The following is a 16,635-nucleotide window of genomic DNA, read 5'->3' on the forward strand; positions in this document are numbered from 1 at the left end:
ACATGTAGCTCAAATCTTCTTTACTGCTTTGTAGTTATAGGTTTTGAAGGGAAATGTAATTTAAAATAACTTAATTATAACTATTTGGTGCAAATATCTTAAACTGAATCCAATTTAAGATAAGCAAATCGCAAAACATGAGCTAAATCTCAGGAAACACTTCTATCTAAGATGAGGCAAAAACAATTGAAAATCTAATTTATTTACTGTAATAATATGCTGAAATTTAGTCTGTTAATTTGAAAGAAAACAAAGATTTAAAAGTTGTTTTTTGCATTTAGTTTGTAGTTGTTATGTCTTCTAATGCTTGGCAGAGCGAGACACCTCAAACTTTCTGCTCATCACATTATCATGCTCCAATAATCGTTTTTATTCCCTGTTTAAACTGGAGTTGGGGCCAGAGACAGGAATGGGACTGGCATTATGTTAACCATCTGAAGCCACACACACACACACGCACGCACGCACGCACGCACGCACACACACACACACACACACACACACACACACACACACACACACACACACACACACACACACATACACACACATTCATTTAAATGCTAACCCGCTCCAAATCACTTCTACATCTGAGTTCCATGCACAACATTTCCGGTTGTTCTGCAAAAACGAGGAAAGGAAACCCTGAGTGCACGGCTCTGCGGTTTGTTGTAACATCATGGAAAGTTTGAAGAAGGATTTTAAGAACAAAACTCAGTTATTCTCTAAACATCAAATGTGTAAAAAGCAACTAGGAAAATATATCTGCAGTTTAAAAACCAGCAAAATGTTCTTATATTTAACTGTTTATTTTCAACACTTTAACTCTCACTGCATGTTTGTCTTGGTGTGTTTTTATGATGATTAAATAAAATGTTGAAGTGCCAATTTCACAAAAGCATTTACTGCAGTCCGACACTAGATGGCAGCATTCACAGAGTAACATCAGACTGAAGAGGCTTTATAGACAATCATGATTCACAAATTTATATTTTTACTGATATATCTACATATCTGTATCTTCCCATGTGGCTTGTTTTTAAACTAACAAAGTTATCAATATTTTGAATATTTCTAACTAAAAGTTTTAAGTTATTATCCATATTGCACTTTTCTGTGAGATGTTTGGTAAGAATGTTAGTATCAATGTCAGATTTATCTGTATAGCATATTTAAAACAACAAAGTGCTTCATAATTTACACCAATAATTAAAAAACAAAGATTAAAACAATAAAAGGAAAACACAGAGATATTAAACAGCAAACAGAAAACAAGCTGAATAAATGTATGAGAAAAACAGCAACTCAAAACTAATTAACAAATTATCAAAAATTATAATGAATTAGTTTTACAGATGTCTATAATAAAATTATTACCATTTGTTGGTTTATTTATCTGGAGAGTTTTTAAAAGGTATGATTATGTGTTTGTGTAACATTGTGTCAAATTTAATAAACTCTATTTAAGAAGCAGAAATTATGGAAATTCATCAGCTAATTCCTAAAAGTCTCTTATTTTACCACATATACGATGGAGCCCAGCCTGTTGGAGGTTCAGTGGTTGGAAATCTGCTTAGTAGCCTGTTGTTTTCATAGAGTATACCTATAATATTAGAGAGAAATGCTTGGGAACCTTATCTAAGCAAAGCTACTCAACACGCTATTGGTTGGAGTTTGAAAAGTAGCCAATCCAGGAGCAGCATTTATCTTGATTGACGCTGATTGGTTGAACCCCCAAGAGTGGAAATAAGGACGTCTGTTAAACTCTGTGGTAGCGCTAAGACGGTTTCCACTGTGTGTATCAATTTATTTTGAGGTGTATTTGGTGTTTCAACTGTTAAAATATGCAGTTTTTAGAGTAAGTTTGAAGTGTGCACAGATTTTAGCTGTTCAGGTTAGCTGTGGCGAATACCACAAATGTTTCATACGTTGGTCTAAATGTGAAAAGAATAGTGCATGTAGTCAAACCTGTCTACAAAATAAGAGTCACTTGCTATGCTCCCCAGTCTTGGATATTAGTACATGTCCAGAATGCTATCCCGCTGGAACAGAAGCATAATTCTGTTGTTTTGTCCTTTGCCGTCTCATGTTTTTCCCATATGAAATCATGAAACGACCACTTAGGGATGAAAGCTCAGTTCTACAAATAAAGCCTATCAGTGCCTCCAAGTGGTAAAATCATTTCTAAACAACTGAATCAGAAATTTATGTAGATCAGCATACAACTAACCAAGGTTATTATTGGCTTACCCACTGTGACATGTACATATCACGTCCTGTGTGCTGGCTGGGCCGTTAAACAATGTATACTTTTTATGTCATTACAGTTAGAATAGTTAGTACAATGTACAATGGCTGCTGGAAAAGAGAAGTGTTTTATTGCTGACTTAACGTCCAGAAACCACTTGCTGCATTCTTGTTGGTTGTGCAGGAGGCTCTACTTCTGCTTTTCAAACATGTACGGTTATAATTGTGTATCTACTTGCAGCCATTTTCACATGAGTGTAAACGTTGAGGGGGGTCAAAAGCAGCTTAATTGGATTTAAAGTGATGAGACGCCCTAAAACAGCTGAAGATATCCAGAACTGAGCAGACCAAGATTTCATTGTCTAAGAATGATTTTGAGCAAAAAATGTAACAAACATATTTCATAACCCACAGACATATCCTAACCTGTTCAAGGAAGAGTAACATGTCACCTGTAAGCCTGTTTTTAAGTTAAAATTTAAACTTTTAGTTTGGAAAACAGTACTACTAAGAATGATTCACTTAAAATAAGCTCCTATTTCTGCTGAAATGTTACTTGTAATTTAGTTTTATCTTATTTCAAGTATACTAAAATATTTGCTCTATAAACTAGATATAAAATACTTGGTAAGATTTTGTGTTTCTGCAGTGCAAAGCAGGGCTCAAAAAGTTTAAACTCCAGCAAAATAACTTTTTAACAAGATGTAGTAGCTTGTTTGAATTAAATTATCCTTAAATGTTGATAAGAAGTTCTAGTTGCAGTGGCAGATTTTTTTAACTTATATAAAAACTTCTTTTCCAGATTTGCTAAGTTGTTTCATGAAGAATAATGTTTTGCAGTGAAATCAGATAACTTGATTTCCACATCTCATGCTTTCAGTGTAACAAAATGTCCTCCCAGTCACCATTTCTTCGTTTTTCCTCTAAATTTGTTGCTTTTTTTTTTTTTTTTTTGATCGACTCAGTTAATTTGTGGTATTTTCTTTAATATAAATTGGCTTGTGTGAAATAAATAGTTGCAGAAGCTCTTGTGGCGTCTGAAGGAGAGGTCTTTCTGGAACACAAGCCTCGCTGTTAAAAATAACTTGAGTGCTGCCTGCAGGAGGACAGACTGTCTCAAGAAACCTAAAAAGGTCTCGCTAAGCTCCGAGCGCGGAGGATCTGCCAGAAAATAACATTAAGCCTGATTCTGACTTTTATTTAGAGGAGTCATTTCACACAGAAACGTTACACTTTTTATCAGTCTTTCTGAAAATACTACCTTTCATATGAAAACCAGCATTATGAGATTTAAAATGTCAGTTTTATAAGTGTAAGACGTGTTGTATTGCTGCTTGTGTTTCACAGCTTTTCTCATGATCACATGAAAATCCAGATTTCTCCTTTAACTTTTTAAAGGAGATTTGAGCCCTAAAAGGTTTTACAATTCTGGGATAAAGTCCCAGAATAAAACTTTCCTCTACATGATTGGTTTAATGTGCAGGTGCAGATGCGTGTCCTTCATCTCCAAACAGCAGATTGTGAATGAAAATGAGATTTGGGGGTAAATGCTATATATAGTCTTAAGTGCATCCATACATGGGGTGGAAGGAGCGCAGCATTCCTCCGGTGAGAGGGTAATATTTTTGTTGCTATCAGCAAGAGCTTCCCAAGTGGCATTAGGCTGGTCTGCCACCGCTTTGTGCTGTTTTCAGTTTTTTGGGGTAAGTTGCTTTTGTTGGTATTTTTCAAATTCAGTTGCTAATTATCTTTAGGGAGAAAACGATTTGATTTTCATTGTTCGCCTGTTGTAAAAATTAATTTTGGGTTTGGTACAATGAGGATTTTAGTTAGCAGTGGTGTGAAATCTCACTCAAATTCTTACATGTCTGTTTTAAATACACTTGAAATCAGATTTTATTATTATTATTATTGCTGGTGTTAATTGCGAATTAAATAAGTGGTTTGCAGTTTATTTTGAAAGAATGATTGGAACAGGCGGCTAATCTGACTGAGTGGTTTTATCAGCGGTGTAAAGCATGTGTGTTGCTAATAATAAATATTCTAATTTTTTCCCTATAATTGAATCCACAGACTGTTAAAAGCTATTCATAGCTGAGCAGCACAGGTTGGAAGATCTAGAAATAGGTCAAACTGCTGAATACGTACAACCTGTTGGAGTTTTATCTGAGAAATAGATAAAAGTCTATTTCTTTTATATATTTCAGTCTGTGAGGCTGTTTTTATTTAGATTTTAGGATTTTGGCAAGAAATTAATCTTAACGACTCGCATAGTGAGTGGAGCTGTGACCATAAGGAAGAAACTGGTGAAGTTTAATGAAGTGTAAATCCTGTGGATGTAATAAATAAAGGCGGTTGCGACTGTGGTGTTGACGTTTCTCACATGATAATCCATGTTTGGTCTCTCCCTCCCCCTGGTGCTTTCAGCCTGAGCTCCCTGACGTTTTCCTGTCATGGCTTCCAAAGTCAAACCCTGGTATAAGAAGAAGGCTGTGAGCCAAGTTAAAACTGATTATGCTTATCATCACAGTAAACATGTTGTCAAGCAGCAGACAGAAAGGTATGATGGTGAAACTCACCTGCTGCTTTGTGAAGCCGCTGCCGTCGCTGCTGCTGCTTTGCCAGACGCAGCGTCTGTTGCACCTTTACGATGCGATCCAGACTCATTTTAGGCCTTTTCACTGCAAAAACACAAAATTACCAAGTATTTTTATTTAATTTCTTGAGCAAATATCTTGGTACACAAGAAATAAGACAAAGCTAACTTCTATGTAACTTCTTAGCAAGATATAGGAACTTTTTTAAGTGAATAATTCCTTAATATTGACAAAATAACTACCAGTTCCACTAGCAGTTTTTCTCGTTATCAGTGAAATAATCTGCCAGTGGATCGAGTACTTGAATATCTATATTACGTAAGGAATCATTTCCCTAAAACCAGCTCTTATATCTTGCTAAAAAGTTACATAGAAGTTAGTTTTGTCTTATTTCAAGTATACTAATTCATAATTTAAGGAGCTTTTTAAGTGAATAATTGCTGAATTTTGATCAAAAGTACTAGGAAATTATTTCACATAAAACATAAGAAAAATGTTTTGCTATAAAGGAAAAATTCTACCAATGAAACTAGTAAAATCAGTATTAAGAAAATATCGTTAAAAATCTATATCTTGTTAAAAAGTTTCATCTTATTTCAGGTGTACTAAGATATTTGCTCTAAAAACGAGACAAAACTCTAAGTTTGTGTTTTTGCAGTGAACCTGGAGTAATTTTTAAATTGCTTTCTGCTTTGAACAAATCATCTCTTTAATGTAAACAGCTGCTGCAGTTCCACCAATATCTGACTGAAGCTGATAATGATGTTTTGTTTTTATTACCTTACACAAATGGGTAGATTTTCAGATTCAATATTCAGCGTTTTATAGCCGATACCTGGAAAAAACAAACCCAGTTGAAGACCAGCTGGGTATTATTTATTTTCATGTTTCTCAAAGCTCAATAAGTAAGAAAAGTAACAAATTGGAGAATGAATGAGTATTAGTTGGTAACTTTTAGGCATCTGGTTCTGTATCCTGAGGAAAAAACGACGTTTTTGCACCGATTGTTTGGCCAGAGATGGAAACTGGACATTTTTTCCTTGTTTATCTCTGATGATCAATCAAATCCTGAAATGTGATCTATTTCCCTCTAATTCATTAGATATAAAACTAAAACCTCAAATCATTTATGTTCTGGAAACAACAATATGCAACCATATTATTGAGATTCTTTTATTTTGTCATAAATTCAAAACTGTCAAATCACATCCTGTATATCGGAGGGAATTTATTAAATCATCTATTTTATATTGTGATAAGAATTTTGATTTATTGTTCGCCTCAAAACTGACCGTATTGTTCGCATTTTTTGTTTTACTGTTTTTTTCTCACTATTTTGTCAATGAGAGTATCAATAAATTTGAAAATATGATTAAATCCATTAATTACATGCAGATTAGTGATGTAAATAAAACCTCTTTATGCAACTTGTGTCCTAAAGAAGCGAATTACAAATGGGAACATTTTTCAAGAGCATTACTTGTGTTTGTGGGGCTGTAATTGATGTGACACACGGTCACAACTTTACAGTAACCTAAAAACTAAATAATTAACAGTTCTTATTATCACTTTTACTGTTATCACAGCAGTACCACAAAATATATTCTGCTTTTTACTTCCTTACATGTCACAGCTGTTTGAAGAAAGAAAACCTGAACCGATTCTGATTCCATTTAAATTATTTTCCCGTGCTACAGATAGTAATAATAATGAAAGTACATAATTAAAAAGCCTGATTTCTGATTTAACATAATTTTAAATTCTCTATAATCTAGAAGCTCCTGAGCTCAAGCCAATGTTAACTTGTGAACGTGTGATTCCTACTAATGCTCTGCTGCTTAATCCAGGTGAATTAATGAATGAATTTTTCTGCACTGGTTTGTCAGCTAAACAGCATAACGATCATATGTTGATGCTTTTGGACTCTAAGGCTGTGCTCGTTTTCATTCAGTCATGATGAGAGGAATTAGTTTGTACTCAAATTGTAGCAAACCCTCGTTCCAGGAATATGGAGCTAAATTAGAGCCAAATGTTTTCTTCATTTGAAAAACAAAATTATAAATTGAAAACTTAAGTGAAAACACAAAATCTTACCATGTATTTTTGGTCAAGTTTCTAGTGCAAATATCTTAGTAAACTGGAAATGAGACAAAACTACCTTAAATATAGAAACTTGTTTTAAGTTTTTTGTTCCATTATTTAACTTAAGATATTTTCCCATGTTACAAGTTAATGTATCTGCCAATAGAACTGGTACTTTTACAGCAAGTAATTATGTACTTAAAACAAGTCTCTATTTCTTGCTGAAAAGTTACATTTAAGTTAATTTATCTTATTTCAAGTACTAAGATATTCCCACTGGAAATTAGACCAAAAATACTTGGTAAGATTTGGTGTTTTTGCAGTGTATTTTCAATTTCAAATTTTACTTTTTGTATTACCATGTTGTTTTTCTAATTAACAACACATTTGGTCCTAATTTAACTCCATAGTTGAAATGTAAACCTAGTTACACCAGTGCTGGTGGCATATAGTTTTTAGGTTCTTCATTCAGTCAGAGAAGAGAAAAAATAAGTTTCTTCGTAGTATTTTAAGTTATTCATCTTGTCAGTTTGATCATTTAAAAGCACAAAACCCTCTTTAAAAACAACCAGGATGCTGTTCAGTTTAACATTTAAATATTTACTTCAAATATGTAAATATCTGCAAAGCTTTGCTTTAGGTAGCCAAGCTTTTTTCCAAGAATGGCAAGTTACAGTTTGATTTTTTTTTTTTTAAATATGTTAATTCGCTTTAGTACAACAAAATATCTTCCTATTTAGTACGACAGAGTATAAGGGCTGGACTAAGAAAAACTAAAGAATAAAGTTTTACATGAATAAAGTCATACAAAAATAAAGTTGAAATGATGAGAAAAAAGAATATTTTGAGAATTAAGTCATATTACACAAATAGTCAGAAAATTACAATTAAGTTCTAATAATCAAGAAGAAAGTCATAATATTGTAACTTTATTATTAAAATATAACTTGATTCTTGTCAGTTTACGATTTTAGTCTAAATTATTTTTCTTTTTTTCTTAGCGTGTCCCTAATACTCTGTCGTATTTAATGCCTGAAAGTCTTTGTAAAAGCTGTAAAGGAGTCTGATCTCCACAGGAAATCCAGCTTCCAGTCAGCACAGCAGGTGCAGACTCAGGCCACAGAGGCTATGGCAGAACCAGCCTACACCGTCCCGGCTTCCCGCCAGAGGTGAGTCCATGCTGACCCCGGCTCATATCTGCACTGAGGTTTTCACTCACTAATTACTGCTCTTTAGTTCTCATTCACTTCCTTAAATTGGATCTGTTGAGCAAAATTCAAATTTTGCATTTTTACGTGTTTCTATTTTGGTGTCTACTGCTTCTGAAAACAAATCCACACAGCTGGTTTTTGGGAGTAAGTTAAGGTTTTTTGGTGTCTGGAAAATGAGCCGTAAACCACAGGAATGCAACATCACAAAACAGCAAGCGCTGTGCTGTTACCTAGCAACCCCGGTGAATCCAAGCCTGTTATCTAGCAACCCAAGATGAACTGCAGCACTTTTGGTCGACTGGTTTTATCACTGTATGCTCTCTACAATGGCTGCTGGAATAGACCAGTGTTTTGATTTTGACCTACCATCCAGAAACCACCTGCTGCACTCTTCTTGGTTGTGCAGGAGGCTCCACTTCTGCTTTTCAGAGATGTACAGTTTATAACTGCACATTTGTTTGCAGAACATTTCCAAGTGCGAGTGTAAACGTTGAGTTGGAGGGCGTGGCTAGCAGCAGATTATTTAAAGTGGCAAGAGGCCATAAAACGGCTCAAAGGCAGAACTTACCAGACTGAAATCTCATCATCTAAGAATAATTTTACTCAAAAGCTGTAATGAACATATTTTGTATAACCAAAGATGTATCCTAACCTGTTCTAGGAACCATAACAGAGTTCAGTACACAGAATTCCCCATGTCCCATGTTTCCTGTTCTAGATTAATTTACTGCCAGCATTTATTACTGCAACACTTAATTAGATCCCAGTGTAACATTAGGAATTCACTATCAAATGTAATTCCACAAAGTATTCAGCGCTCGTTTCCTGCGTTTGGTGTTAGGACTGCTGCAGAAACCGAGGAGTACCAGAGAGTGAGTTCAAACGTGGGAAAAGGACTGGCTGTTATTCAGGAGGAGCTGCACAGGATGAGGATTGCCACTAAAGCTCAAGTGGAAAGTATTGCGATCCAAAAAGAGGCAAGTAGTAAAGGAAGCGGTAAATGGATGGCACTTAGTTACACACCGAGTTCTCAGGGGGGTTTTGCTCCACACATCTGGAGTCACGTTGCTCATGTTCGTACAATGATACGAAGCAGCGATTGATGGAGTTTTTCCTGAAGGACAGGGAAGTGAAAATTACCAAATTTTGGATACTAGACGCCCACTCTGAGTTTGGGATAGACATGTGGGGAATTTAAAAATGTTATGATGACAGTTTCTTACATTATTAATCCCACAGTTGGAAAATTCACTTGTTACCGCAGCACAGTAACAAAATACACCTCACTGAATATAAAATTATCTAAAAATATTATAAACAACTGTAAATACAGATAAAATGTAATTAAAATTAAACAAAACTCTGAAAATCTGAGAGATTTTTAAACACAGAATAAATAAATACAAAATATGTTTTTATCATTTCTCTACTTTAAAGCTGAGGTACATAACTTTAATTTTAAAAAATATGTTTTTTACATATTTGTTAATATGATCATTGTCATGAGGTTATAATGTGAGATAAATAATCTGTAAAAAGATTGATTTCCTGAAGAAATGCTCCCAACCAAAAACAGCCAATCAGAGCCAGGAGGCGGGTCTTAGCGCTGTCAGTCATCCTCGTGTACACGCTGCTAAATGTGCTAATGGTAGAAAAACAACAAAAGTAACGTACTGCTGCTTTAAGAACAAGGCCCATACAAAAGAGAAAGCTGGTTTCCAGAATCACGAATAGAAGATGGATTTTTAATCCAGGTTATGTGAAACTGGTCAAAGTTCTTAAAGCAGCAGCATGTAACTTTTGCTGTTTCTTCACCATTAACACATTTACCAGCACATACACGAGGTTGATTGACTGCACTAAGACCTTCCTCCTCGCTCTGATTGGCTGTTTTTATTCCAGATGTTTACCTGTGGCAGCAAAACATAAAGAAAATGTAAAAATGGCTGCCAGGCGTTGTTTTTATTCTATCAGCCATGCAACACAAACAGGAAAACCATCTCTATAGAAGAGGACATATGGTTGGTTTTAGTCACTTTTTCCAATCCATTTTAAGAAAAAGCAAAATAAATTATAGTGTGAACTCATTTTTAAGTGATTAGGACTCTTAGATTTAGTCGGCCTGTAATCAGATATTGTCATTATTTGAATCGTGTTTTACTCCAAACATTCACCAGGTGAAGGACATGATGAAAAAGAGAGTGGATTTATTGGAGGAAATTCCCAAGATGCCAGACTTCCTGGTGGCCCTTCGGCCCCACACGGTCTGGGAGAAAACCCCGGTGAAGCTGTTCTGCACCGTGGAGGGAAACCCACGGCCCATTGTCAAATGGTACGAATGTTTCTGCTTCCCATATGTGTTCCTAACTTTTAACATTAACATTATTCCTCACTTCTGCCTAGAAATAAGAACTAATACTTTTGTTTAGGAGCTTAATGTGCATTTTGGCTGGCACTGAATCGACAACAAATGTTAAAAGTATCTTTTCTGTACGTCTCTGGGATAAGAGTAAACTGAACGTGGTATTTGGTTGGCTGCAGGTATAAAGGAGGAGTTCCAGTCGACCCACTGAGCGCCCCGGGAAAGTACAAGATTGAGAGCAAGTATGGAGTCCACAGTCTGATCATTAGCAGGTAAGTAAATTAACAGAAAACCTAAAGAGTTGCTATAGTTTTATATGGAGCTAAATCAGTCTCAAAAAGATTCACAACGCATACAGCAAGATTTGTAAGAAGTGTACCACATAATTGACACGCATGACAAAATTCATAAATCTGGGCTGTGAGAGGAAGCTGGAGTCTCTGAAAAGAGGCAGAATGACCTCTAGGTCATCAGGTATTCAAACACTGGATCTTATTCCATTCAGCAAAATTATGATGTGAAAATTATGATCTCTTAAAGGGGCAGTATCCTGTGAAATTAACTTTTTTGAGCTTTACATCATATTATAATGTTATTCCCTCATCGAAAACATACCTGGAGAGTTGCTTTGATTCTTTCATGTGTGTTTAAATCTCCTTTAATCTCCATGGCAACCATTCAGCTGTGAAAACGCCTGGAGGGACTTAGCTCCGCCTTCAAGGCGCAGCTCCTCCTCTGAGCTGCAGCTTCCAAGTTTCCTCCTCACAGCAGAGCAGCCGTCTCCCCCCACTCAGCTCCTTCAGACTAGCCAGCAGCAATTAGCAGACATCTGGTGGAACTGCTGAGCTTCTCAGAGCAACGCTGGTGAAAACGCTGTTAAAGGGTTAATAGAGGAGCCATGTTGTGATGAATATTTCAGAAAGAGCAGGAGTTTTTAAAGAGACACAGGCCCAATTTCGAGGCATTAAATTACAAAGTAAAACTTCTTTTAAGTTATATTTGACATATACAACATTTTTATTAGAACATAGTTACATTATTGTGCTATAAAATGGCATTAAGTGTCTGGAAAACACATAATGCTGCACAACTAATTATTCCAACCCAACTTTGGTCTCATGGAAATATTGCTCCAAAATGTCTAGTCTTTTTTACCGTTGGTTTTCTGAGCTGAGTTTATCAGGAGACAGGAGATTTAAATTTACAGATTACGGCATGGAGCTGACGGAGCCATCAGCTGTTCGTATCAAAGTGCTGACCTTTGTGTCATTCGAGACGTGAATTCCTGCCTCCGCATGCGATTTCTATCCCTCTGTCTCTCACTTCCTGCTTCACTCCTTCCTTTAACCTCTTCTCCCCTCTCTGCCTGTCTGTCCCTGCAGTTTTTTTAAATTAACGTTTTACTCAATATAAATAAAAAATGATTGCATTCATGATGTGAAAGCAAGTAAGAACAGTGTTAGATAGAGGAGTGACTTTATGCTGCAGCAGCTGAGAAAGAGGATCGTCTTAAAATAGTTCTGTCTTGAGTGAAGGTCACATTTCTTCCTTCTATAGAGGGAATGCACTTGATGTCATGGCAGATTGTCTGGTCCTTAAGTTTCGCCCTCAGGGGGGAACGAAGACCCTTGACTCAGTGTTGGCAGCCTGAAAACTGAAAAATACAGAAGCTGGAAGATCTGTTGTCGGCCCAGCTGTAAAATGGATTCAGAGATGTTCTTAAAGCCGCCAGAATTAAATAAAAGAGAAGCTGTAACCTGCCTTTGATGTGGATGTTTTAGGGTAAAACTAGTTATAAAAACATAAACCTGATCGGGTGATTAGCCACTCCTGCACACAAACATAGGAATAACATTCCTACTGTCACTGGAAAAACTAAGTACACCGACTGAATGAATAGCTTGAAGCCACTTCAGCTGGAAGTCGTTTTATTCTTATCGCCTGTATTCGTTTCTCAAATTATTTTAGTTTCCTGTTTCTTTTCCACTTTCCTTCAGTTCATTAGGATTTGCAAAAATGTTGTTCATACGCAGCTCTGCTCAGTTTCACAGCATTTACCGTCAGGTTCACGTCTGGATTTGGACATTAAAAACATTTTTATTCTTTTTTTTAAGATCTCGAATGAGGGGAAAACTGATTGGGCGATCGATGAACGGAAACATGCAAACAGAGAGAATGCAAAATTCATGCAGAAAGCAGCAAGCTGGGATTTGATCCCTGAACCGTTTTTTTTCTGCAAAGCAACAGTTCCTCCTGCAGCACTGAAGCCCTAAAAGGAACTTTAATTAATAGAATATATATTAAAAAACACAGGACTGAAACACTGCATTTTGAGGAAATTATCTGAAAGAGATAAATAGGCAATAAAATATTTAAAGTTTTTTATCTGCAACATTATATATTGTTATATGCCATAATGTTTTGACGGTCCGATGATTCCTACACAAACACCAAAGGTCCTTTTCTTCTTTACAAAACCTTATAGTGTGCAGTTCTGTAGTGTGTAGTGACAAACAACAGTAAATGAAATCCATAGAGGAAGCCCACTTCTATCCCCAATATGGCTTTTAATTCATTACATATGAACGCCACATTCATTTCTTTTCATGTATTTCTAAAGTTGATTTGATGGATGTCTGTATTGTTTGCTTGTCTGCAGGTGTGTAGTGAGTGACACTGCAGAGTACAGCGCCGTGGCGACCAATCAGCATGGCACAGCGACCAGCAAGGCCATGGTCACTGTGAAGAGTGAGCTTCTCCTCCTTTTTCATGGCCCTGATGCACAGAGCCGGAGTTTTACTGATCGTCTCTTTGTGTTGTTGACAGGACCGTCCGGAGCTGGAGAGTCCTGCCAGCTGGGTCTCGGTAACGTTACACTGTTATAAATACAAGCTGGTAGTAATAAATTATTAATAGCAATAAATGTTTCTATGTGCTACTGTGGGGCTGAAACTAATGGCCACAGTCAGAATCATGACAAAAACAGATCAGAGGTTTTAAACATTCTGACGGTGACCGCTTCCTGTTTGTCCCGGTCCAGTCCCCCATCTGACTGAGATCCATCCCAGTAAGCTTGAGGTCACCCTGCTGGAGAGATTCCCAGTGAGCTTTGGGGTGGAGGGGAGCTCCATCAGCCTGACCTGCAGCATGGTGGTGGTTCCTGACCTGCCCAACGTACCACCGCTGGCCCAGTGGTACCGAGACGGTTAGACAAGCACCAAACCGTTACCCAACAGTGAAATCGTCATCCATGCGTTAAACCGTTACCCATCTATACATCCATACATCCATCCATCCATCCATCCACCAAACCGTTACCCATCTATACATCCATCCATCCATCATCCATCCATCCATCCATCCATCCATCCATCCATCCATCCATCCATCCATACATCCATCCATCCATCCATCCATCCATCCATCCATCCACCCACCCAACCGTTATCCATCTATACATCCATCCATCCATCCATCCATCCATTACCCATCTATACATCCATCCATCCATTGATCCATCCATCCATCCATCCATCCATCCATCCATTACCCATCTATACATCCATCCATCCATCCATCCATTACCCATCTATCCATCCATCCATCCATCCATCCATCCATCCATTACCCATCTATACATCCATCCATCCATCCATCCATCCATTACCCATCTATACTTCCATCCATCCATTACCCATCTATACATCCATCCATCCATCCATCCATCCATTACCCATCTATCCATCCATCCATCCATCCATCCATCCATCCATTACCCATCTATACATCCATCCATCCATCCATCCATTACCCATCTATCCATCCATCCATCCATCCATCCATCCATCCATCCATTACCCATCTATACATCCATCCATCCATCCATCCATCCATTACCCATCTATACTTCCATCCATCCATTACCCATCTATACATCCATCCATCCATCCATCCATCCATTACCCATCTATACATCCATCCATCCATCCACCAAACCGTTACCCATCCATCAATCCATCCATCCATCCATCCATCCATCCATCCATCCATCCATCCATCATCCATCCACCAAACCGTTACCCATCTATACATCCATCCATCATCCATCCATCCATCCATCCATCCATCCATCCATCCATCCATCATCCATCCACCAAACCGTTACCCATCTATACATCCATCCATCCATTGATCCATCCATCCATCCATCCATCCATCCATCCATCCATCCATCATCCATCCACCAAACCGTTACCCATCTATACATCCATCCATCCATCATCCATCCATCCATCCATCCATCCATCCATCCATCCATCCATCCATCATCCATCCACCAAACCGTTACCCATCTATACATCCATCCATCCATCATCCATCCATCCATCCATCCATCATCCATCCACCCAACCGTTACCCATCCATCCATCCATCCATCCATCCATCCATCCATCCATCCATCCATCCATCCATCATCCATCCACCCAACCGTTACCCATCCATCCATCCATCCATCCATTCATCCATTCATTCATTCATCCATCCATCCATCCATTCACTCCTTTCTCCACCCTGTGTTCCCACAGACACGCTGTTGAAGCCCAGTAACCTGGTGGAGATGTCAGTGGGTGGCGGAGCGGCGTCTCTGACTCTTCCTCAGCTGGCCAAAGACGATGAAGGACTCTACACCCTCCGGATCTTCACCAAGGACGGCACCGCTGAGCACAGCGCCTACCTGTTTGTCTCAGGTGAGACACTACATACGGTTAGCGTAGCTTTAGCTACGTCAGAGCTGTACCGCCTGCCCTACACTGTCTAGCTGCATGCTTCCTCTGGTCTCTGTTTTAATTTGCCTCCTAGATGCTCCTGCGGCTGTGAAAGGAGCTCCTGGAGCTCCGATGAGCGTCAAGGCGTATGACGTCAACTCGGACTACGTCCTGGTTGCCTGGAAACCCCCCAACACGGTCAACGAGGCACCAATCACCGGATACTTTGTGGATCGGTCAGTCAGCAGCCTGAAGCACTGCAGGCTCTCTGTCAATAGACGTTAGCACTCCAGCTAAATATGTAGCATGCTAACTAAATATCTAGCTTCAAACAAGTTATTTAGATCAGAGATAGATATTCAACTTGAAGCCAAATATTTTGCTTCCTAACTAAGTGCATAGCTTCAATCTAAATATTTACCTTCCTATGTTGATATTTAATTTGGAGCTAAATATTTAATTTGATTCTTTGTTTTCTTTGTTTGAAGCCTAATCTTTAGCTTGCTAACTAAATGCTTAGTCTAAATATAGATATTTAGCTCCCTATTTAGTTTAAACCTAAATACTTAGCTTAGTTTGAAACTGTGACATGTATAAATTAAAGAATAAAAACATTTCTTTCTCCTATAACAATATTAATCCAACTTTTTACTGTTGATTTTTGACTTTAAAAATGACATTCCATAATTCATAGTTTCATATTTGTTAAATGTTGAATGTTTTCCTCACAATACATAAAATGTTTTAAGCTAGTTTTTTTTTGTAAGTTACTGTGTGCTGCAGATACTGCAATTTTTGTGAATAAAATGATAAATTTTTGTTGTAGGGAAAAAAAAAACCTTTGACCTCACCAACCAAAAGAAGATTTTGGATCTGTAGGTTTGCCGATGATGGTGAAAACCCATCAGTAATAACAGTCTCAATGTTTTTGCCATGTTGTCTCCTGTTCTGTTGCGTAGCTGTGAAGCTGGCACTGACTCCTGGGTCCAGTGCAACCCGGCGCCGGTAAAGGTCTGCAAGTTCCCGGTGAGCGGCCTCGGCGTCGGCCACTCCTACTACTTCAGAGTGAGAGCCGTGAACAGCGCAGGCATCAGCAGACCGTCACGCAAGTCTAGCAAAGTGACCGCCATCGACGCCACGGAGAGTCAGCGCCTGCAAGGTACCGACGAAGGTAAATACAGCGAACGGGGAAGGAAGACGTCAGCGGATCCTAATGGATGTTTTATCCTCCTTTCCAAAACCAGTGATAAAAATTGAAGGGAAATATGACATAGTGATCAAGGATGATGATCTGGAAGGTACAGTAGTGCACAAAGGCTGGTCTTTGTGCAGAGTTTTGCTCTCCTTTTCAATCTAGAATAATTCATACT

At 37.9% G+C, this 16,635-nt stretch overlaps 1 protein-coding gene across 4 annotated transcripts in view; it reads left to right on the top strand.

Annotated features, from left to right (window-relative positions):
- The first annotated feature begins 3,794 nt into the window (after positions 1-3,794).
- myom2a (myomesin 2a) overlaps positions 3,795-16,635 on the top strand; it is a 33,707-nt gene continuing 20,866 nt past the window's right edge. The window contains exons 1-13 of one of the 4 annotated variants that reach the window (XM_015007682.2): positions 3,875-3,950; positions 4,675-4,807; positions 8,003-8,095; positions 8,979-9,114; positions 10,315-10,469; positions 10,679-10,771; positions 13,159-13,247; positions 13,326-13,364; positions 13,540-13,704; positions 15,086-15,247; positions 15,360-15,501; positions 16,225-16,424; positions 16,510-16,563. In XM_015007682.2, the coding sequence (XP_014863168.2) occupies positions 4,701-4,807; positions 8,003-8,095; positions 8,979-9,114; positions 10,315-10,469; positions 10,679-10,771; positions 13,159-13,247; positions 13,326-13,364; positions 13,540-13,704; positions 15,086-15,247; positions 15,360-15,501; positions 16,225-16,424; positions 16,510-16,563 (1,435 nt within the window). In that variant the 5' untranslated portion in view covers positions 3,875-3,950; positions 4,675-4,700. Of the gene's footprint in view, positions 3,951-4,674; positions 4,808-7,988; positions 8,096-8,978; positions 9,115-10,314; positions 10,470-10,678; positions 10,772-13,158; positions 13,248-13,325; positions 13,365-13,539; positions 13,705-15,085; positions 15,248-15,359; positions 15,502-16,224; positions 16,437-16,509; positions 16,564-16,635 lie in introns of all 4 variants that reach the window. The other 3 variants (XM_088005875.1, XM_015007684.2, XM_015007683.2) reach the window with 3 other exon arrangements.

Source organism: Poecilia mexicana, unplaced genomic scaffold (assembly GCF_051168715.1).
Source record: "Poecilia mexicana isolate PSO_F unplaced genomic scaffold, ASM5116871v1 scaffold_1, whole genome shotgun sequence".
NCBI lineage: Eukaryota > Metazoa > Chordata > Actinopteri > Cyprinodontiformes > Poeciliidae > Poecilia > Poecilia mexicana.